Genomic DNA, 23,612 nt, shown 5'->3' on the forward strand with positions numbered 1-23,612 from the left:
AACTGCATAAAAATCTAGTTTTGACCATAGTTGCAAACTGTGGTTTTGTTTATGAAAAAGTTGATGAGGGCATAATGCTATAGTGTGGTTTGCTCTGGGGGGAAAATGCAGTGGGTACTCGAGCATTTGAAATATGAAAGGAGTGGAGAAGTTAGTTCATGTATCCACTGAATACTTCATTTCTTGAAGATCCGGAAATATTACTTCTTCTCCAGGCCAGATCTGGGCAAATTAGTTTTTACACTGAGGTTTCTCTTTCTTAACAGGAGCACTGGAAGATTCAAAAGACTCATTACTGGGTTGCTGGCCAGTCTTAAACAGTAAGATTATACAGGATTTAAGTGACTCTTGCTTCAATTGCCTGAAAAGTGCCCTAGACGTCCCAAGAATTTATAGAAGAACTAATAAGGTTAGTGTGTTTTGCGTGTGAAAAAATAAGACTTATAAGAACAATGTAGGGTGTCTTGATCACTTAGCAGCCCCCCAAATCTGTTCACATCCTTAAAAACCTCCTCCCTCATACCCATTGCTGATATACATTTTCTTTTGTATTTTCACTTCCCCAGCCAAACTGCTCAATACATCCCAGCCATTCCTCCCCTACTAATATTGGGCCCTGCCCTGACCATCCAAAGAGCTCAATTATTCTCCGTTTTTTAATGGGCTAGTCTGTGTAGGCAAGGATTAGCATACATTCACAGATGTAGATTCACCCTAAAACCCATCTCCTTCGCACTCAGGACACAAGAATAAACCGGCAATCTATTCTGCCCCCAGAGTAGCTTCTCTTTGCCCCTGCCCTCCCCTCTTACATGTCAGAAGGCACATCAACTGAACTGCAGGAATAAACTAGCAAACGGCATCTGCCTTTCATTTTAAATGAAAGTCTTCTCACAGATATTGAGCATTTTTATTTCAAAGCGCTAGGAATTCCATATCTGTGAGCTGAAAAAGAAAGCTACGGATGGATGGATGGATGGATGGATGGATGGATGGATGGATGGATGGATGGATGGATGGATGGATGGATGGATGGATGGATGGATGGATGGATGGATGGATGGATGGATGGATGGATAAAAAAAAACATTGCTCATGATGGTGCCTAAGAGCGAGACAATTTTCTGGGACTCAGTTCAGTTGTTCTAGTAAATTATGGAAAGCAAGCCTTACCACTGGTTGAATGTGCCCTTGCAGCCTCCCGACAGCTCACTTATTCTTTTTTGTCTAAGCATCACTTTTGGTTAGAATGGCTTGATAATGGTGTATCATTTCTCTTGTTTGAGACATTGCAAAGTAACACCATGAAATGGTGAGACATTAACTCTTCAGATCTATCCCAGTAATGGTGTCATATCACTTCTGCAGCAAAGCTAAGTCACTGCAGTGTCTCCCAGCTGTTTACAACTTGTGTACTCTGTCATTGCCTTTGAAATTTTAGCACTGATAAAGTCACAGCACTGAATAAAGGTGTTCTGACCGAGCAGTAACATCAAGGCTTTCTCAGCCTCACATCCCTCACAGGGTGTCTGTTGTGGGGAGAGGAAAGGGAAGGCGACTGTAAGCTGCTTTGAGACTCCTTTGGGTAGAGAAAAAGCGGCATATAAGAACCAGCTCTTCTTTTTCTTTTCCATGTCATGATAATGTCACACTGATTCTGCTGGGGAAGGGGGGAGGAATACAGGTGTGATTTCAGTTTGCTTTGGAGGCAGAGAGGGTTGAGCATGCTGAACCACATTTTCGTAGGGCTGCCTTAAATCTTACCCCAAGTTTTCTGCCTGCTTAGTTTTTGAACTGATGCTAAACAATTCCAAAGCTCTGTTGTGCATAGCCAAATAAAAGTGAACACTTCTGAATCTTCATGTACTGTAGAAGATGTGTGAGCATTCTTTGCATGTCTCTGTTGGGGAGGGCTAGCCTGCTGTGGATGCTACAATAAGCTTTTTACTCTCCCTTGTTTCACCCTTTGCCTCATGTGTCTTTAACCAGGAGGTACCAGCTAAGGCATTGCCTTATGTTGACAGTGCCCTTAAACCCTTCCATCAGCTGAAGAATGACTACAAAGATACTTTGAAACCAGCTGTAATTGAGCAGTGGTTTGAAGGTGCCCTCAGTAATAGCACTCAGAAGTAAGTGGAGTTTTCATACAATTGCATTGAATGCAACTCTTTCCATGTCCAGCTAAGGAGAAATTCAGTAAAAACCATCTGGCCTTCTCTTGTCTTCTCTTGGTTCAGTTGCCCAAGAATGCAAACAGTGTGATAACTGATATGCACAACTAATTATAGCTCCTGTGCTTAGTATAGATTTATACTTCTAAAGTAAAGCGGACATGTTTTGCTAGCAAAATTACTTTAGGTGTCCTTGTGTGTATCCCCTAGAAATATTAGCTGGAAAGCCCATGGAAGATGGGGAACTTGGATGACACACATAGTCTTCATGGGCCTGAGCTATACTGCCAGCCCCCTTGATATCTGCCTTGAATAAAATGACAGAGGCAGCGTATGATTGTACCAAGCAATTCATGTTGCTTCAGTCTTAGTTGCTGATTTACAGTGCAATTTTAAACAGAGTAACAGCATTCTATGTCCATTAATTTTAATGAAGTTAGAAGGGTGTAACTCAGCTTAAGATCATGTTGTATAGGCGTTTACAGATTTCCTACAGGTTTCCAGCTTGGTGTAGTGGTTAGGAGCACGGACTTCTAATGTGGCGAGCTGGGTTTGAATCTGCGCTCCCCCACATGCAGCCAGCTGGGTGACCTTGGGCTCGCCACGACACTGAGAAAACTCTTCTGACCAAGCAGTGATAACAGGGCTCTCTCAGCCTCACCTACCTCACAGGGTGTCTGTTGAGGGGAGAGGAAAGGGAAGGTTGCTGTAAGCTGCTTTGAGACTTCGGATAGAGAAAAGTGGCATATAAGAACCAACTCTTCTCCTTCTTCTTCAAAGCAAATTACATTTCTTTAAATAGCCTATATAGAGCACTTACATGTTAACAAATGCAAATGTCTGCATCAAAGTGAGTCATTCTTTGCCTGGCTGTGTGAGTCTATAGCCGCAGGAGATTCTGTCTACCTTGACCCAGCTTTAGGGCCAATATCCATCTTATTACTGTGAAGTTATATAAATAAAGGAAGGATGTAACTACATAGGGTATGTTTCAACCAGTAGGAGACAGGTAAGCAAATATATAATTTTCTCTTGGATTCGTTTGGGGATCTCATATGAGTTGGATCTTTTGTAAATAAAGAAGTGGCTAGGTTGTGCCTGGCTGTCACAGAAAATTGCATATTGAATATCTTGGAAGACTTCCACCACTGCTAAATTGAATCGTACGTACTTCATATAAAAACTGAATCCCCTCTCAATTTCTTGATTCAGGTACTTTGAAACTATATCAGATATTCTGAATTCTGTAAAGAAAATGGAAGAAAGTTTGAAAAGGCTGAAGCAGGCTAGGAAAACTGTGACCACAAACAGTCCTTCTCCAGAAGGAGGCATGAGTGATGATAACAAAATCCGCTTGCAGTTGGCCTTGGATGTGGAGTACTATGGAGTTCAGGTAACTTGACTGCACATAGTGGCTTCTGGTTGTTGTCAGATAAAAGGCCCTGGAAGACCTTTGACCTAAAATAAGTAGCCCTTTAAAAGGACTGCAGTACTAAATTGCAGCTTTCAGCCAGATTGTCTTTTCTAAACTGCTTGCCTGTTCAGCTGTGAACTGTTACTGCTTTCAGTTGGAGCTTCTAAGCTATTTTAAAAATGAAACCAGGAACATCTGAATAAGGTAATTAAACTTTTGCCCCCAAAATGGAGAAACATGTTATCTTCAACTTCTTTTTCAGGATCAGAGGTGGCTCTTCCAAAATTGAAAGCTAATGACTGCAAGGCGGTGGCTGCTGCTGCATGTGAAGTCTAATTATATAGGCTGAAAAAGTCCTCTTATGTAACTAAACAGTCAAGAAGACAGAGTGTATTTATTCTGTAATTTGTACTATTTAAAAATTTGGCAGTGCTAGGCTTGATAAGTCTTTTATAACAACAAAATAATGAAATTGCTGCCTTGTAACTAATCTTTTAGAACCTTCTTTGCTATAGCTGCTTCTGTCATTTCAAATTTGTAGGTTTGGTTGTGCAAAAACAGCATACTCCCCAAGGGCTTTGCAGCCCCTGTGATCGTGTAATTATAATAGTGGCCTGATTTCTATGCACTTGAATACCTTTAACCCTCTCCTTTTCATATGATCAAGCCACATAATATTTTTGTACTGAGATGGAACCTTGGGTTGCAGAAAAGGAGAACCTAATATTAATGGCAACGGTGACAGCATAAGGCACAGTCTGTTGCCAAATTTTTCCACCTTTCCTCTTTCCCAGTAATGTATTCCTTGGGGTCATGATAGGGCCCATGTGGAGAAATAGCTGGGGAAGTGCAAGAGGTTGCAGCAGGGAGGGAAAAAAGGGCAAAATGGCTCCCTCCTACATCTTCCATGAGCCAAACTCTGCTGGCCAAAGAGTGAGTGATTGCACCTCCTTCCCCTCCCCACTACAGCCTTTCAAACTCTCATGGGTCTTCACACAGGCCTTGTGACATTAGGGATAAACATTCCCTGCTGGGGAAAGAAGAAATCAGAGAAGTTTCATGGTCCTTATGCTGGATCCCAGCTATTATTTCACATTTGGCAAACATCAGCATATAAGTCCCTGTGTTCTTCAAATAAATGAATGGGACTAATTTTAATAATTGGGAGACAACTCATTCTACAGCTAACAAATAGCTGGATGAAATGCATATGGAATGGAAAATGTGATTGTCATTGTTAGAACTTGTGTCTGTTTATAGACTTTCTGATCATGTGATACATCATATTTCTACTAGAAAAATAGTAAGGTAATTTATTTATTTTTTAGATGCAGAAGATGGGATTGCAGTTGAGCAACATCAAAAGCTTTTCAGTTCTTTCAGAATTTGTTCAAACTGCTAAGGATCAGATATCAGCAGAACAAACATAACAGCGTTTCCAGAAGTATGATGGGAGTCAGTCTGGCCTCAGAACCAGAGAGGGTTTATTTTTATTCCTCTCACCAAATACTATGTAGCAATGAAGAGCTTCCCAATGCAGCTTCAGCAGCAAGTCCAATGCATCTGTATCTCGAGATACGCGAAGGCTTGTTTCACCAAAAAGGAGAACCTTTCAAGAGTATATACTCTAGTTTTCCATTATATGGAAGACTTTATAGATTTCTAAACATTCTACCATAGAGCTATGGAAGTCTTTTTATTTTTGTTGTAAATCTTATTGTGAAAGAAAGATGATTTAATACAGTGAAAATGAAGAAAGGCATTGTCTTCCTTTGTAACCTATTATGACAGGGTTATATTATTAAAGTCATGAACTCATGTGTCTAGTTTGGTTATTACTAGAACTTACAGGCAGTGTTGAGATTAAAATTTTAAATAGCCTTGTCTGCTGACATCAAAGCAGCATAACCTTTTGCTGCATATCGGACATATAAAACCTGCAAGCTAATCTGCAAAATGTAAAGGAGAAAAATGTGCAAGATTTTGAAAATCTACATAAGGAGGTAACATCTCTATATGGTCTACAAAACTATTTCCCATTACTTCCAATTCTATGAAAATATTTGAATCCTAGCAATGTCCCCAAGCAAAATAAAGGATACTGCAAAGACTTCTGTTGCTTCAACATACCAAAGATATCTCTATAAGAAATATATAGAAGAATGCTTTTCCCTCAAGCCTGTATCAGTTTGCTTCTTTGTGAGAGACCTTAAAATAATCACACCTGGATGCTGCAGAGCAACCTGGCCACACAGAATTTTGGCCATCCCTACTTATTTCTAGCACTAGGCCACTCGGGTATGAACTAAATCATATCCCTGATGAATATACAGTAGAGGTGACAAATAGATTTAAGGAATTAGATCTGATAGACAAAGTGCCTGAAGAACTATGGACGGAGGTTCTCAACATTGTACAAGAGGTAGCAACTTAAACCATCCCAAAGAAAAAGAAATGCAAGAAAGCAAAATGGCTGTCTGAGGAGGTTTAACAAATAGCTGAGGAAAGAAGGGAAGTGAAAGGCAGGGAGAAAGAGAAAGATACACCCAACTGAATGCAGAATTCCAGAGAAAAGCTAGAAGAGATAAGAATGCCATCTTAAATGAACAGTGCAAACAAATACAAGAAAACAATAGAATAGGGAGGGCCAGAGATCTCTTCATGAAAATTAGAGATATGAAGAGAACGTTTCATGCAAAGATGGGTATGATAAAGGACCAAAATGGTAGGGACCTAACAGAAGCAGAAGAGATTTTAAAAAGGTGGCAAAATTATATAGAAGAACTATACAAGAGCGAGCTTAACATCCCTGATAACCATGATGGGTGAGTCACTGACCTGGAGACAGACATCCTGGAATGTGAAATCAAATGGGCTTTAGGAAGTCTGTGCAACAATAAAGCTAGTGGAGGTGACAGCATTCCAGTTGAACTATTCAAAATCTTAAAAGACGATGCTGTAAAAGTACTACATTCAATATGCCAGCAAATTTGGAAAACTCAACAAATGGCCACAGGATTGGAAAAGGTCAGTTTACATTCCAATCTCAAAGAAGGGCAATGCCAAAGAATGTTCAAACTACCGCACAATTGCACTCATTTCTCATGCTAGCAAGGTTATGCTCAAAATCCTACAAGCTAGGCTTCAGCAATATGTGGACCGAGAACTTCCGGAAGTACAGGCAGAATTTCAAAGAGGCAGAAGAACTAGAGATCAAATACGCTGGATCATGGAGAAAGCTAGGGAGTTCCAGAAAAAAATCTATTTCTGCTTCATTGACTATGCTAAAGCCTTTGATTATGTGGAGCACAACAAATTGTGGCACGTTCTTAGAGAGATGTGAATACCAGAGCATCTTATCTGTCTCTTGAGAAATCGATATGCAGGTCAAGAAGCAACAGTGAGAACTGGGCATGGAATCACTGATGGTTCAAAATTGAGAAAGGAGTTCAGCAAGGCTGTATACTGTTGCCTTGCCTATTTAACTTGTTTGCGGAGCATATCATGAGAAAGGTGGAGTTAGATGAGTCACAAATTGGGATCAAGATTGCAGGGATGTGGGTGAAGGAGGAGAGTGCAAAAGTTGGCTTGAAACTCAACATCAAGAAAAACTAAGATCATGGCATCCGGCCCTCTCAATTCCTGGCAAATAGATGGGGAAGAAATGGAGGTAGTGACAGATTTTATTTTCCTGAGCTCCAAGATCACTGCAGACGGGGACTGCAGCAAAAAAATTAAAAGACGCTCCTGGGGAGGAACGCTATGGCAAATCTAGACAGCATCCTAAAAACCAGAGACATCACCCTGCAAACGAAAGTGCATCTACTCAAGGCTATGGTCTTCCCAGTTGCAATGTATGGCTGTGAAAGTTGGATCATAAGGAAGGCCCAACATCAAAGAATTGAGGCTTTTGAAATCTGGTGCTGGAGAAGACTCTTGCGAGTCCCTTTTACTGCAAGGCCAACAAACCGGTCAGTCCTAGAGGAGATCAGCCCTGACTGCTCTTTAGAAGGCCAGATCCTGAAGATGAAACTCAAGTACTTTGGCCACCTCCTGAGAAGGAAGGACTCCCTGGAGAAGAGCCTAATGCTGGGAGCAATTGAGGGCAAAAGAAGGGGACGACAGAGAATGAGGTGGCTGGATGGAGTCACTGAAGCAGTAGGTGCAAACTTAAATGGACTTGGAGGAATGGTAGACTCTACCAGGTAGAGGACAGGAAGGCCTTGGAGGGTCATTGTCCATTGGGGTCGTGATGGGTCAGACACGACTTCACACCTAACAACAACTTATTTTTACCAGCGAGGATTCTAATGTTAGGCAGAAAAAAACTGCCCTAATGTGCCATTTAAGTGTAATTTCTACTGTAGAAAGGGGCAATAGTCCACTCTTATGTCAGGATTCTACCACCCCATTCTACTGTGTGCATAACAAGTCCTTGAAACTCTGCCATGTGACAAAGGATGACAGGAGGTACTATCTATTTTTCTGATGCTGATACAGAAAATCCAATATTTTTTTCATGGTAAGTTCTTCAAAAGCGGCTTTCCATCCTTCAAGATCACTACTGATAGATATTCAGAATATTCCCTCCCCTGCCCAGTGTGCCAGTTGGGAAACCACTGTATACATCCAACATGGTCGGTTATTACATAAATCAAAGAGACTGGGGGGAACCTAATAAGAAATACTATACATAGTTATTAAATGCTAAGATTAAACAGCATCTGGAATAGGAACTGAATCTTGATAAGCGAACAGGAAATTATAAGAGACAGTGTGTGGGAAGAGAAGGAATAGATGAACCTTTTTGTGCCACACCATTTTTATAAAAGTATTCACGTTTAGAAAGAATCAGCATGTTTTTGTTTAGGGCTTGCATAGCTGAATATCTTGTAATATATCAAGTATAGCTAATAAGCACATGTAAAGCTGACGAAATGAGAAATGAAAGAGTTGCAAATAATAGCCAAGGAAAGTAGCTTTATAAAGAATATATGAACACATTCAAAATCAACACCTGTGTTCTTCAACAGCATCACTTTAACACCCAGAAGCAGATTTATTTTGGGATTTGCAATTATGAATGGAAATGTCAGAAAAATATGCATGTTGACAGATGGAGACTGGTATGCTCCAGTATGAAGTTGTAGATGCCATTGCCAAAGAGATGAGGAGGGATGTGCACTGGATTTGTATCTGCCCTGATATCATCTTGCTTTTCACAGAGGAAGTCCCGGGCTCAACTTCTGATGGAAAGATTTCTGAAAATGCACTTCGAAAGGCCTCCACAACACCCTGGAGAGTCACTGTCGATGATCAGGATAGATAGAGCTAAATAGACCATATGTCTCACTCAGTATAAGAGATCACCTACATTTTATAGCCCACTATACAATTGCCTTGTGCAGTCTCTGCTCAAGGCCTATAAAAATTAATGGTACCTAGGCAACATAACCTAAACATATAATCAAGTAACATCAACAATAATCTAACAGTGGTTCTAAATCAACACAATTTCAATGGTTTTGATCAACAACATAACATGAATGGCAACTTAGATAAGGCCCCCAGAGAGGTCAGACTGGTTCAGGCCATAGAGGGGATGTTTGAGGGGGACCTGTGGATATTCTTGGGTTTGGTCGGTCTCAGGCAAATGCCTTTTTCCAGGCATTCTGCAAAATTGTGGAAGTTCAGGCAGGGCCCTGATCTCTTCAGGAAGTTTGTTCCACGAGTTGTGGGCCAAGACAGATAAAACTCTGGCCCTTGTTGAGGACCGACGGGCCTCTTTTGGGCCAGGAATCACCAGCCAGTTAGCAGTGGTGGAACATAGTGCTCTTTTGGGGGTTTAGGCAGAGACGGTATCTCAGGTACACTGGGCCCAGATTGTGTAAGGCCTTGAAGGTAAGAACCAAAACCTTAAGCCTGATCAGAAATTCAATTGGGAGCCAGCTGAGCTCATTGCCTCCTTGGCCTTAGCTAGAAAGCAGCGTGATTTACTACTGACTAACTGGTAATGCACCACAGTGTACATAGAACCTCTTAAAGAGTTGATAATCTCTGCTGTCTCACCAAAACAGTGATTCTTGCTATTCTTAGCCTTCGGTTCAGGTTCAAGAGCAGTCATCTGAGTGACCAATAGACATCAACAATTTTGTAATAAGAGGCCCATACCTCTTAAGTGAAGGGGGATTTTGTAAAGGAACTATTTGTCCTTATATTGGGTACCGATTTGAAAGCTTTATTCCAAAATTTTAGTTTGACAAAGCAACGAAACAGTTCCAAAATAAGGGAAAATACTGAAGGATTCAAATTAATGTGGGATTTATGTTCTTTGCAATGGGTTTATCACTCTGCCAAAATACAGCAAAGTGCTTGACTCTTTTTCATGCACTGCCAGCAGGAAAGGTTTGTCCAGTGTTATGCTGAGTGTCTCAATGTCCTCGCTTTGTTCTGTTGGGTTTTCTGCTTTGTCTGCTTCACCAGGATGGAGTTCAAACAGTTGCTGGTTTACAATCTGCAAGTACAAATAAACACAGTGAGCCTGCTGGTTTGAGGCCACAGAGCCTGGCACAGGGATGGCAAATGAAAGTCCAAGTAAATGGAAAGGTATTTTTTTAAGTGCAAATCAAATGGATCTATTGATCCATAAATGAAAATTCTCTAAGATGTGACTGATAATATTTATAGAAGACCAAATGTAATTTGTACCAGCACCGCACAAAGACCATGGTGATAATGAAGTGCATGCATTAAAAAAAAAAAGAATTGTTTAACTTTAGCCAAACTGGCTCCATCATAGCTAGAATTTCCATAGAGTGTGCTCCCTTCTCTTTAGACTAAGAAGGTGTGAAATGCCAGACTGGACCTTTTATTGCTTTCTGTTGGCATGCCTCCCTAGTACCCACATCTGTTCTGCTCTGCAATTATAATTCTCAAAGTGGCAAAGCAGGCTACCGCAGTGGTCTCACTTGCCCTGCTGTATTCTGATGCAGCCTTAATGCTTATATTTAACACATCCCGTGAAAACAGCTACTTCATAAGCTACATTCATGCACAAGACCATGCTTTGGGCCAATGGTTCCCTGTTTAAGATATCCATTTGTGGTCTGTGAATGTCCAATTAGAACTTTTAATATAAATGCGTACAGATAAATGGTTTGTGTTATTTATCAGCCAAACTGACCTCATATTGCTGCTATGGAAAGGAATGTTAAAGAACAAGTGCAATAAACACAAAGGCAAATTACACTGTATACTAAAAACAAACAATAATACTGTTTACACGAAAAGCAACCATGTGCGTTTTGAGAAGAACAGTCAGAAGAAAGGTCTCTAAACCATCCCACACTGTTAATTAGTCTACTCAGAGTTCTGATACCAGACTGCTCTTCTCCTTGTGGGGTTACCTATGTGTATTTGCAGAGGCAAATATGCATTTCTTGCAGATTCACTGCCTTAAAAAATACATTTGCATATCATCAATATCTCATTTTCAACCTGTCCCTGTTTGTGGATACTTAAATCTGCAGATGAGAGTCAAGTGGTGAGAAGGAAGATTTCCCCATAAATTCCGGGAGTCCTAAAGTTTGCAGAAAAGCCAGATAAGAAGCCACTATGGAAGGGATGGGATTAATAATCCCTCTGTGAACATTTCTGTGCTTGTGCAAAGCTATTGTCGCTGCCATCCCCACCTCTCCTCAGCTGCCTCTGAAACAGTGTGTCAACAACAATAAGTGTGAGAGAGAAAGCAGTAGTGGTGACAGTAATGCAGGCAGGGGAGGAGGAACAACCACCAGAAGAGGAGACCCCCCAGCCCCAACTCCTACCATGGTACCCCTATAAAATTGGTACTGCAGCTGTGTGATGGATGGAGCAGCTGCAGGGTCATGATCAAGTAAGTGACAGCGAAGAGATGCAGAAAGTGAGAGAGATGTGGTGGACGAAAAAGAGACAAAGAGGGGAGGGCTAACAATAGGCATGGTGAGAAGGAAAAAGGAGAGACAGAAAGGGAGAGAAGGGTGGGGAAGGGGTGAGGAAGCAAAAGTGGGAGAAATGGCATGGCCCACCTGTCAGTATATCTAATTCTCAAGATGACCAAATCTGTAGATTCTTCAATCCAGAGACTGAAGCCATGAACAAACCAGAGAGGTCTTTTTATTTATTAATTTATTTTGGCCATTAAGTCACAGCTGACCTTTGGTGTCCCCATGTGATTTTCAAGTTAAGAGACATTCAGAGATAGTTTGGGATTGCTCCATGTTGTGACCTTGGTATTCCCATCCAAATTCTGACCAGGGCTGGCCCTGCCAAGTTTTCAGAAACTGACAAGATCTAGTACCCAGGTGTTTCTATAAACCTGAAAAAGGGTTTGGCTTGCAGGAAAATCTGAAACTTTAAAAAAAAATTGGATGCTGGTATCACTCAACAAGGCCATAACTTTCCCTGATAGAGGCTACCAGGGAGGAGGGAAGAGAAACTGAAGGCAGAGGGGCAGGTAAAGGTAAATTTACTGATGGGTTGGAAAGATGGGAAAGTCTATGGAGACTTTCAGGGAAAGAAATGAAGAAATAGTAGTGAAAGGGGAATGAGAGACTTCCCCACAAGTCATTGTTAATCCCCTGCTTGCAGTTTTTTTTTTTTTTTGCTAAGTACCTTCACTCAGCTTTCATTATTCCATTGTGTTCATTTTGGTTGCTTGCACTCTTGAAGGGCACCATTTTTATATTGTCAGTTGTTTTTTTTTACTTCAAACTGCTGTTATTGTTTTCTGCAGCATGTTCCTTATCCTGTAGTTTACATGGAATTTTGTGAATGTAACACACATGCAAAATATAGATTGTACCTCTCTAACATTCAGGGGAACATCACTCATCATACTGAAGTTGGCTCTCTTTCCCAGCAGTTCAGACAGGCCCAGTGTATTCAGGGAGTCCTGAAGATTATAAATGCTTTCAAAGGATAACCTTGGCAAAGTTAATTTGATTTGTCTGCAGAAAATTCAAAAAGAGAGGGATTATTTTGTTACAGTTCACAATTTTCTTTCAGTAATCTTTCCTCTTCCCCCCTGTATTCCTGGCTTCTTTCCCAGCCTTCCCCTAGCATTTTTCTGCACCTGCTAATTTCAAATCCCCCCGCCCACTGCTTTTAGTCCATCAAAGTCCTGTTCAAGTATCTTTTCAAAGGAGTTCTTGAAAAGTCATGGAGGACAAGAAAAAATTCCAGTCCTCTCATTTGTATTTTCAATCATATTGTGTGCAAACATTTTTCCTCCTGGCCTCAGTCCTAGATAAACGTATCCTTTTCCTTTTTTAGAGGCTAAATGTATGGAAAGAAGCAGGTGAAGCTTTTGATGGCATGGAGTTAAATAACATTACCAGATAAATAATATTCAATTAAACTTGTATTGAAGGATGGGATACTTTTATCCAGGTAGTTGGCATCCAGTACCCATGTGTGTATATACTTGCCAACTTAAGATATCACTTCACACACCTAACAAAATGGGCTCTCCTAACAGTTTTTATATTTCAGTATCTTAAAAAGAATATTTCAGGTGCTGCAGAGCTTTTTGCTGCATGTTAGTGTTATTGTTGTTGTTGTTATATTTATTTCCCACCACTTCCTACAGGCTCGTGACGCGTAACAACAGTCTTAAAATCCCCTATTAAAACCCCCGTTAAAAGACTATAAAAATGTTTAGATAGCTTTTCAGAACAAGGAGAGAGGATGTGCTATATGATGCCATGTCCTGTGTTCTGACTTTGCTTTTCTTTTAAACCCAATTTGCACCACATTTACACTTTTAATTGAATGAATTTGCTGCCTATCATTCATATCATTTTATAGGTTAACAAATGCCATTAAATGTAATCAAATTTTGCCCATTCTTTGTTAAACTGCTCCAACACAGAATATTTAACCCTTGTCCAACAGTCTTCAACCATTATTTCTCCAATATGTATAGGCAAATTAAAATTGAATCCCTGTCCCAAATAATTTCCAAGAGATGATGGTAAGATTGAGGTTAGTGTTTTGTGACTTCTTATAGCTCCTGCTATAATAACGTTCACTTCTAATGTATCGCAACATATCACATCAGTGTTAGTAAACAATCCCGGGAAGATCAGAGCAATTCTACACTTTGCTGCTTCTCTCTAATCTTTCTTCAGAAAAAACTCACAATGTTGCAAAGGTTTGCATGAGGGCATGAAGTATATATAAGCAGATGGTTAAGTCCTTAAATGAGGACTTTGTGTGTAAAAAAACATATTTTTAACACATACACAAAGGTCCTTAAATAAGGCTGGATTATAATGACACCTTCAAATATATTAGTTGATCTTAATATTATATCTGACAAGGTTTTAAAGATCATTTTTATCAAAATAAACTTACCCGAACATCTTGAACTTGACATTCACCAACTACATTGATGGACTACATCCTTTCTCCAAAGATAACTGAAACTCCTATCTTGTGCTACCATTTACATTTTCAAAATCTTAATTGCAATTTTTATTTTTGTATGTTTTTGTCCCCCTCCCCCCAATTTCCCTTACTACAGACATCCTGTACCATCAAACCAGAACTGGGGCGCCCCCCCCCCCCCCCCGTAACTTGTTCATGAAATTCTGCCCAAAATCTCTTAACTACATCGATAACTATTATGACTGAATAGCTCTAAGGTCTTGAGAAAAGAAACTTGTCTGAAAACTCTCACAGGCTGTCCCATTTGTTTTTACTGGATTATTCTACAGTTTTTAAGGGAACGACAAAGAGATAAATCGGATAACTGTGCTCAGAGAAACAGGATAGGTGCAACCATTCTCCAGTTCTCCTTAGAATCATTTACAGCTACTAGCTGATCTGGATGAAGATAAACGACAGGCACTCCTCAAGGTGGCCACTAATCTGCAAAGGTAATTCTTACATTCTAATAAACCTCTGTGTTTCCTATAAAAACATACCTCCATGACAATTTTTGCAGCCATATATAAGTAGGCAGCAAAGAATATTGTGCCTCAGCACCGGACAGGTCTTCATTGTTGATGGGCTGTAACAGCAGGAGAAATACATGCTCACTGACAGCAATTTTGATGACTGAAAGATTGTTGTCAAATTTATGCTCAAAGTTTCCAGTGACTCTCATCATAGGCACAGAGATCTTTGTTTCTGAATCAATCCAGAATTCCTGAGGTTCACGCAGAAGTGAGGCTCCCTTCACAGTGGCTGAAAAAAAGGAAGAGGGATTGAGCCCATCTGTCTGGCTCACTGATCAGTTTCCTGGCGGCAGATTTGAGCAATGGAATTTTGTGTTAAGAAACAGAAAAACAGAGGTAGGGAAATAGGGCTTGACTCCAAAGGTGTCCTTCCCCTTATGCAAGGTGTCTTTATCTCCATAGCTAGAGGAGTTTCTTTCCAGCCAACCTCAGGGTTTCAGTCTATTTAATTAATGGGATTGGGGGTGGAACTTGAAATCTACCATGTAAATGATAATAGCAAGAATTTTCTCCAGACATCTCTCTCTCTCTCTCATTAACGGCACCGACTTCTTGTGCATTGACCTTTCAAGGAAGTCCCTGGCATAGTCTGTGTTCTTTGCTCCTTAGAGATTTTGAAAAATTGCTCTCCTTCTCTGGATTCATCATGCTCCTAACTAGGCCATATCCTTTAAAGGGATGAGCAGTAGTATGGCAATTTTCTCCTCTTCTACAATTGTATGTAAATTTATATGGCAGGATTTCACAGGATGCTTTAACTGTGATTCTTCTGCTACCTAACATGCAGGACTTACATCCCTAAGAAACAGTCACATCACCATAAAAATCTTTAATTAATTAATTAATGTTTGTATTTATAAGCTGCTTCTCCCCAAAGGCTCAGAGTAGTTTACAAAAGTTAAAAATACTATACTACTACAACATGATATAAATAATATAAGATCTGAAATACAAGTTATCATCATAATAACACTACAATATCATATGTTGGTCATAAGATGGGATAGGAGCATCCCTCATTCTTTCAAAAATCTCTGTACATACAGAGGAAAGAACAGAATTGGTAAGTCTTATTATGGTCCCCCAAAAGAAAAAAACATTTTTTAATGTTGTTGCTAGGATTTAAATGTAGACATTTGAAGATTTTACTTGGATCCTATGAAGTATAAATACAATTGTGCTCTTGGATCATTCTTGCCCTGTTCTTTCCCCAGAAAATTCCTGAAACATCCAAAATAGCTATCTGGACCATGAGCCCTTGTGGGTTGCAGTGAAGAGCTGGGTCTGTGCAGGTTCTATTCTTATGCAAACAAAAGTTCTTTCTAGGAAGTCTAGTGTAATTGTCCATTCTTACTGCTGTCAGCCAGGGCAGGCAGAGTTGCACCCCAATGGTTTCGCTACTAGCACTGCACCTGAATTCAGACCTGGGGAGCAGTGCCAGTGAGGGGTGTGGCTTATCTACTGATGCCTCCTGCATGCATGGTTGGTGCTGTTGGCCAGGTCTGAACTGAGTGGCCCCTGCAAAGCTACTTCGTGGCTCCACAGAGCTCATTCAGTCAGGCTCAGTTCGGGGCCATTGTAACTCCCCAAAGGCACTCGTGAATACTGGAGAAGGACATTGAGGGCTCAGAACTCCTCCTCAATGAAATCCTCAGAGTGAAATTGTGCCATTTTCTCTCAGCATGCCTTACTGCATAGTGTTGTTGTGAGGATACTATTGCGAAAGGGAGAAATGTGGGTGCTGCCTTCAGCTGCTTGGAAGAAGGATGATATCTAGATAGATTTAATTGACAGAGGATATTGGCATGGCCACTAGCATAAAAAGATCCTTTAAAAGTTTCAATCAATGTACAGAGAACAGATCTATCAATATTTTGCACATATGTATCGAGGAAAGGAACTTCTATCTTTAAAGGCAGTATACTTCTAGGTCTGAGGTGCTGGGCACAAAGAGTGGGAGGGTGGCTGTTCGTATTCTGCTATGCTATCATCTTGTCAAGCTCTGAAGTTTCCCAGGAGCTTCTGAACAGGATGCTGAACTAGCCAGGCAGCTGGTGTGAAAATGAGCCTGGCCATTCACATTTTGGGGTTATTCTTAGACAGATTGTTGTCACCAAATTAGAGGGTCATAAAAATTACATATTTCCAAATATATGTTGGAGCTGTTCCTGCATTAGACCATACAAATGACTGGAAGCGCTAACATGCAATTAATTTATGCTCTCAATATGGCACATAACAATTGAAAGTAAAATTATTTTCCCCCCCCGCCCCCCAGACTGCCATTAATTTTAAGATGTGAGAATTTCCCCCTCTTACCTTTGAACTGAGTATAGGATGCAAACAGCAAGTTGCTAGCTGGATCAATGTCTGTCAGTAAAGACCTGCTGGTGGGGGTGTTTTTGCTTTTGACAAAAGCATCAATTTGTTCTCCTGCCCGAGTGGGGTTTGTAAAGTCAACAGCTCGTACATAGAAATTAATGTCAGCAAAGGCCAAGTCATGGACAAAGGGTTCCGATAAATGAATATTTGGGGCTGAAAAAAGGCAGAAAAGCTTGGAGAAGAGCAGTTCTTCAGCTTCATAGGGACTGCTGATAGTCGTCAGGACGGGAAGGACTTTGTGCCCATCTATTTTGGAGGTGCAGTCTTGGCTAATGGATAGGGAGTCAAATCCTAACAAACTCAGCAGTTCACTTGCTGTGTGTCCAGAGGCCCCTAGGTAGAAAATGAGAAAGGTCTGGTATATGTTTATGGGAGACAGAAGAATATTTTCTCCTGGGTGTACCTTCACCAGCTCTCTGTAGAAACGAGCCCCAAGCACATAAGCTGAGTCTTTTAAAAAGTTCACTCCTGAAACTTCTGGTTCCACCTCACTCTTGTTCCTGATACTCTCTTCATATGCTGGGGTGATGGGAGACTCAATTGAGACAGGGACAAAAGTTTTCACCAGCCTTTCCTTGTCTTCCAGTTCCTTGCAGCTCTCTTGGTTGTACGCAAAGAGACGGAAAGGGTGGACATAGACCCGGTCACAGCCAACGGTGATCACGCCCACGAGGATGCAGAGCAGACTCACTCCTGGGCTCATGTTTGCCTGCAGATTCACCAACTCCTGCTTATGGGGGGGGGCAGGGAAAAGTGGATGTTTCATGAGTTATTGCCATTCTACCTGATGCAAGCCACAAACAGGGACAGTGAAGAACTTGGATTCTTCTTTATGATTCCATTGGGGACAGAATAATAAACTATGCCAATATCCTCTGGGTTGGATCATTTGCCCTCAACAATTATAAGGGTAGAAAATCAGCACCTACCTCTTTTTGGATTCAATTTCTCAGGAAGAGAATCTCAAGCTCTTTCGTTGCCTCAGCATCTGATTCCAGCTGACAGTTTGAGCTCCTCTTTTATTCCTCTGGTTGCCTAACCTAAGTTACACATTAGCTGTCCCCTTCCCCCTGCCTGCTCTTCTGGGCACAGTGTTCTGGGATATGTGTTTTTCCATGTATTTGCACTCATTCCTCCCTCTATTCCCAGGGAGAAGAGCAAATACTGGCCCAGGACCCAGTTGCATCAATGCTGATGCTTGTTCCTTGGATGGACTTGCTCACCTGAAACTGAAGCAGACTAGATCCTGCCCTCTGCCTGTTATACATGAGCCAGAGGTTACACAAGCATAATCCCTGGAGTTTGGCACAGGGGTCCAATCCTGTTTGGCCCACAGTGGGCTGAGTTACTCTTGTCTCCCCCCCCCCCATGCTTTTTCAGATGCCATAATGGCTGCAGGGAAGCTTGCCATACTGGGGGCCTGATCCCTTCAAAATGGCAGCATTGTCAACAAGTTGGGCCTGTAGACACTGGCACATCCAGCTGATTCAGAATAAGGTAACTGGTTGTCTTCCTCTTTGATGGAATTAAGCACTATTTATTAGGGTCCACGTAAATAGTGGTGGGAATTTCTTTTCAGTAATTTGCATAAGCGGTCATAATTTTCAGTAGGGCAGCACAGAAACACAGAGCCTCTACAAATCTTTGGGACAATTAGCAGAATAAAAACATATTGGAAAGTTTCAAATTCAAAAAATGACACAGGCATAGCACTGCTAGCTACTATTGACATCACAGACCTCATCAGATGGAAGATCATGGCACTCACGTGAGCACATTTCACAACCCACAGAGCACCTACTACTCGAACTGATGCGCCTGCAGAATGGCAAACATTGTGTCCTCAGTGACACAAGACAACTTTCCGAGTGCTGGAAAATGACTGAATATTCCTTATCTCTACCTAGAAACCCAGCATTATCTTTCTAATTAATCATCTGTATGTGTCCCCCATCTAGTATCTCCTGCCCTCGTTTGATGACTAGAATCTCTAAAGGTACTTACCCAAAAAGGACATTCAAAATGTTTTTCCCTGTACAATAAATCCACAGTAGATACTTGTATGCTTGAGGCAGAACGTTTGATGTGGAAGAATCATGCTTTCCCTATGGTTTCTCTTCAACCACACTGCCATCAGAGGTTCCAAAGAGAATTGATCTCTAACAATCACACAGGTTTTGTTTCTCAAGTTATCACACGTGTCTGAATGTCAACTGATAAAAGCCAATATCTATTTTTCTAGTTAGCCTATATGATAAAGGAATTTAGAAGAAAGTCCTAAAATATGGCATTATGTAGAGTCATCTTTAGTCCTAAATTACGGGGCTGGGACATGGTCACTCCCATTCTACAAGATTGGTTGATCTTACTGATCAACTTTATTAGATGCAATACCAACAATAATCTGTGCTGCAGATCACTAAGACCATTTATGTACTGGAGGTTTCATGCTGGGCTGCAGGCTGGAGTTTTATTTGTGGCAGGTTGCCCCACCTCTTCCTGCACCCACACGGGGGAGCATTTGGACATCATCCACCCCCAATTTGTGCTCCTGCATGGGAGCGTGGGCAGTGAAGTTCCCAGTGCGTAAACGGTCTAAGAGTATCCTTTTCATGGCAAGCAATGAATATATGAGTAATATAGTAGAGTTTGCCCAGTCATAGAAGCATGATACTGAGTGCAATAAATAAAATCTCTCAAGAAGCCTATTGCAAAAAGTAAAGCTTACATTTATTCAAGTAGATATGGCTTACATTCAGGTTGCAGACAAAAAGGAAGACGTCTACTTTACCTATTACCAGTGGCAAGCTGAATCCAGCATCTTGTGTATGGACTAGGAGGTCATAGTTTCTACAAGAGAGTTTATTTATTTGTTTGTTTGTTTGTTTGTTTATTTATTTATCATACTTCTACACCGCCCTCCCCGGAGGCTCAGTTCCATACAGAGGTGTGACTCCATGCGGAGCCATGCAGAGAATAGGGGAGAACAAAAGGACCGAGAAAGCAGAGGGGCCAGAGGCATCCTATTCAAGGAGATAACATACACACAGAGCGCTTCCAATATCCAGGCATGCAGCTTGTAATAGCATTGCTGGCTCATGGGCCAATGAGTGGTCCAGAGAGTGCCCGTTGAAGTGACTGTCGCCAATCCTACCCCAGTTTGAATACCCACTCAGGGCACTCAAAATATACTGCAGAGGAGAAAAGCACTCAACACTTAAAAGATTAATTGGAAGTAAATTGGGAAGTAAATTGGAAGTAAATTGAGTAGGTGCAAACTTGAATGGACTCCGGGGAATGGTAGAGGACAGGAAGGCCTGGAGGATCATTGTCCATGGGGTCGCGATGGGTCGGACACGACTTCGCACATAACAACAACAACAAATTGGGAAGAGTTGTGCTTTATGCTTGTATTTTACAAAGGGATTTCAAAACAAATCTGGAAGAAGGACTAAAATCCTTTCTAAATTAGAAAGTATATTTGTCAAGAGGGACTTGCTAACTGACATGTAAGAGCAGGGGTAGTCAAACTGCGCCCCTCCAGATGTCCATGGACTACAATTCCCATGAGCCTCTGCCAGCAAATGCTGTAATGCTGGCAGGGGTTTATGGGAATTGTAGTCCATGAACATCTGGAGGGCCACAGTTTGACTACCCCTGCCTAACAGGGTTCCCCAGAGAAACCCCCCAAAATACATCAGAGTAGCTTAGAATTCTACAAGCACGAAACAATGTTCAGTTCCTTATTTCTATACTCATTGAAAATTTGATCACTGAACATTTTCCCAGCATAAGTGTAGGCCAAAACATGTGTGATCCATCTATTAAAGACACGAAGAAGCAGCTGTGAGTGGCAGTGAGTTCCTATAAGTATACAAAATTGGATGTATTTCACATGCGAAGAGAACATACTGTTTGTTTAGAACTGACTTTTCTTGCATTCAGATACACAGTAAAACATGAACACTAATTTTAAAAAGAAAATATTATAGTATTGTTTTGTTTAAAATACCTTATTTGGATTGTAACACCCGACACTACTTATCGGTGTGTATATATCTCTGCTGAAGAAAATATCTCTCATTTCCCAACCAACTATTATGTCGTTGGAAAGAGATGCTTACATTTAATTTTTTATTAATGACTCAGATCTCTAGGACAGGCTGAATATATGTCCAAATAAATATGTTTCTCATGTTCCTTTAACAGATTCATGAACAGTAGGCCTATCAACAGGAAACTAATAGAATCTTTTTGATCAGTGAATATCAGATACAAAAGGAAAGCCACATAAAATAACTGTCTTCATACCTGTTTGGAAGGTTTCCAGAAGCATCTGTCCAGCTCCTGTTGGAAAGAAACAGAATGCTGGAATAAAAACTGGACCTTTGGTCAGATCCGGCAGGGCAGTTCTATGTTCTTAAATAAACATAACCCTGAGGGCAGAAAGCTTGGAAAGGTGTATTCTACTTGGAGAATGTCTACAAGATGATGAAATTCTATCTGTAAGAGCTCACACAATTACCTATTACTATATTCTGTCCAATTAGACTTTGGCGTAGAAAGTGCAGTTGTACTCTTTTCTGCAGAATATTCACCGATAAATCTTGAGGCAGTTGCACCTCCTGGACTCCAAACCAAAATGTATCAGTACAATTTTTTTCCTGAGAAGCTCCTTTTAATCAATTGCTTTCAAAACAGATCCATGTATCTTTTGGTTGATTCTTGTGTACTGTTGCTTTGAAGTAGCTGTATGCCCTTCTAAAAAGGGTGTCCTTATCTGGGGGGTCATGTTTTCTGAGGGGCTCCGACACCCCTTTTTCCATCTCCAAAATTTCAGATTTCTCTTCTGCTGATGATTTCCAACCTTGTTTAGTGTTGTCCTCAACCACTATTATTGGTCCATCAATCCTGTTAAAAATTTCTTCCTTGCCGTCTTGGATCTCCTTGAAAATATTCTTAAGCAAACTTTCTCACGAGATCTTCCCAATCACAGCTCTGATCTCCGGAAACCCAAACAACTGCTGTAAAAGCTATTGTTAGTTAATCTAAGTCCTCTTCTTCCCCTTAAGAAAATTAGCCTGCCCCAAATCGAGGTGGCTTAAATGCTCAGGCAGCATTTAACAACTCAGAGAGGGGGAAGGAAAGGAAGAGGTGAAAAGCAGCCCAGCGCAGAGCCCAGCTCAGATTTATTACTTGCTGTTGTTTATAGAAGTGTTGATTAATAGTTTTCGTTGAGGCTTCCAGATGCTGTCCTCCACCCAGTCCACCACATTCACTTGCAGTAAATAAATCGTAAAAGAAGGTTAAAGCAGGTTATTTTTGAGAGAGAGAGAAAGAAAAAGTCCAAGAAAATGGCTGGACGTCCTCTCTTTAAAAACTGTTTTTTTAAAACCCGAAAACACCAGTAGCAATGCATATTCGTTCATTCGATGTATCAGAAAGACCTTTTTTGCAGGTGTAGGAGCTGGCACTTAATCATTTACATGCTCTTAAAGTTAACCCCCCCCCCCCCGTGCAATTTCTCGCCGAAATTACGGGCAGTGTCAAACAGGGGTCTGTATTGTGCTTGGAAACTTTACAGACAATTGCTTGTGGCAGGATTTCTGCCAAAGAAGCATCACTTATTCGTTGCTTTTGCTGGTTTAAGGGGGGGGAATTGCAATTGTGAGAATGGAAGCTTGGGTGCGAGAGCTTAGGGAGGGACATGCTTGCTACCACTATACTGAGAACGCACATGTCTTTTTCAGATGTGTTGCAGGTTGTTCTCAAGAGTCTAGTGGTTTTTTCAGGGGGAATCCACTTTTGTGTCCCACTTTATCAGTGTTAAAATCTGGTCACCTTATACAAGATAAAACAATCTTCCTCTTTCCCACCTTTAAGCAATCTCATTCTTTTCCACACTTTTCTCATTTTGTTTCTCTACCTTCCCACCCACCCCTTATTTTCAAGTGGTTTTCTCAACTGCTTTTCATCCCCATCAGGCATGGCAATTTAACATGCACTTAATAATAGTTAAGTAGTAAACCTTTATTAATATTATATGAACAGAAATAGGGTGATATTTCCCCATGATCCAACAAAATAGTAAAAGATTGCTTTCCTCCTCTGCTACCTATTACATGCACAGTAATTAAATGTTAATTTGTCTTAGTGGTTATACATGTGGAACAGACATTAGAATTCCCAAGACAGGCACTAGATTATTACCATTACTATTATGTTGATGGGAGGTCTAACAGCCTTTTATCATAGAATCATAGAATCATAGAGTTGGAAGGGGCCATACAGGTCATCTAGTCCAATCCCCTGCTCAACGCAGGATCAGCCCAAAGCATCCTAAAGCATCCAAGAAAAGTGTGTATTCAACCTTTGCTTGAAGACTGCCAGTGAGGGGGAGCTCACCACCTCCTTAGGCAGCCTATTCCACTGCTGAACTACTCTGACTGTGAAAATTATTTTCCTGATATCTAGCCTATATCATTGTACTTGTAGTTTAAACCCATTACTGCGTGTCCTTTCCTCTGCAACCAATGGAAACAGCATCCTGCCCTCCTCAAAATGACAACCTTTCAAATACTTAAAGAGGGCTATCATGTCCCCTCTCAACCTCCTTTTCTCCAGGCTGATCATTCCCAAGTCCCT

At 40.9% G+C, this 23,612-nt stretch overlaps 2 protein-coding genes across 4 annotated transcripts in view; one reads left to right on the forward strand and one right to left on the reverse strand.

Annotated features, from left to right (window-relative positions):
• COG2 (component of oligomeric golgi complex 2) overlaps positions 1 to 5,403 on the forward strand; it is a 38,376-nt gene extending 32,973 nt beyond the window's left edge. Inside the window, exons 15-18 of the mRNA XM_077346477.1 lie at positions 267 to 409; positions 1,990 to 2,129; positions 3,384 to 3,564; positions 4,914 to 5,403. Of these exons, the coding sequence (XP_077202592.1) occupies positions 267 to 409; positions 1,990 to 2,129; positions 3,384 to 3,564; positions 4,914 to 5,015 (566 nt within the window). The 3' untranslated portion in view covers positions 5,016 to 5,403. The remainder of the gene's footprint in view (positions 1 to 266; positions 410 to 1,989; positions 2,130 to 3,383; positions 3,565 to 4,913) is intronic.
• A 3,142-nt stretch (positions 5,404 to 8,545) lies between these two features.
• AGT (angiotensinogen) lies at positions 8,546 to 21,438 on the reverse strand. 3 transcript variants are annotated; one of them, XM_077346488.1, is made up of 5 exons: positions 21,279 to 21,438; positions 16,905 to 17,694; positions 14,553 to 14,814; positions 12,428 to 12,572; positions 8,546 to 10,099 (listed from the first exon to the last, which is right to left on the reverse strand). In XM_077346488.1, exons 2-5 carry the CDS (start codon positions 17,668 to 17,670, stop codon positions 9,908 to 9,910), a joined length of 1,365 nt encoding a protein of 454 aa, XP_077202603.1. In that variant the 5' UTR covers positions 17,671 to 17,694; positions 21,279 to 21,438; the 3' UTR covers positions 8,546 to 9,907. The 3 variants fall into 3 exon arrangements, with proteins under 3 accessions (XP_077202603.1, XP_077202598.1, XP_077202609.1); XM_077346483.1 differs by lacking the exon at positions 21,279 to 21,438 and adding an exon at positions 17,897 to 18,054; XM_077346494.1 differs by lacking the exon at positions 21,279 to 21,438 and adding an exon at positions 17,897 to 17,947 and having other exon boundaries at positions 16,905 to 17,697.
• Between the last annotated feature and the right edge of the window lie 2,174 nt (positions 21,439 to 23,612).

Source organism: Paroedura picta, chromosome 1 (genome assembly GCF_049243985.1).
Source record: "Paroedura picta isolate Pp20150507F chromosome 1, Ppicta_v3.0, whole genome shotgun sequence".
In the NCBI taxonomy this organism is placed as follows: domain Eukaryota; kingdom Metazoa; phylum Chordata; class Lepidosauria; order Squamata; family Gekkonidae; genus Paroedura; species Paroedura picta.

Coding starts and splice junctions, on each gene's coding strand:
- AGT (XM_077346488.1), bottom strand. CDS start 17,670: ATGAGCCCAGGAGTGAGTCTGCTCTGCATCCTCGTGGGCGTGATCACC. Junction 14,815..16,904: donor ATCCTATACTCAGTTCAAAG/GTAAGAGGGGGA, acceptor CCTTTTTTTCAG/CCACTGTGAAGGGAGCCTCA. Junction 10,100..12,427: donor TTCCCCTGAATGTTAGAGAG/GTACAATCTATA, acceptor TTGTACTTGCAG/ATTGTAAACCAGCAACTGTT.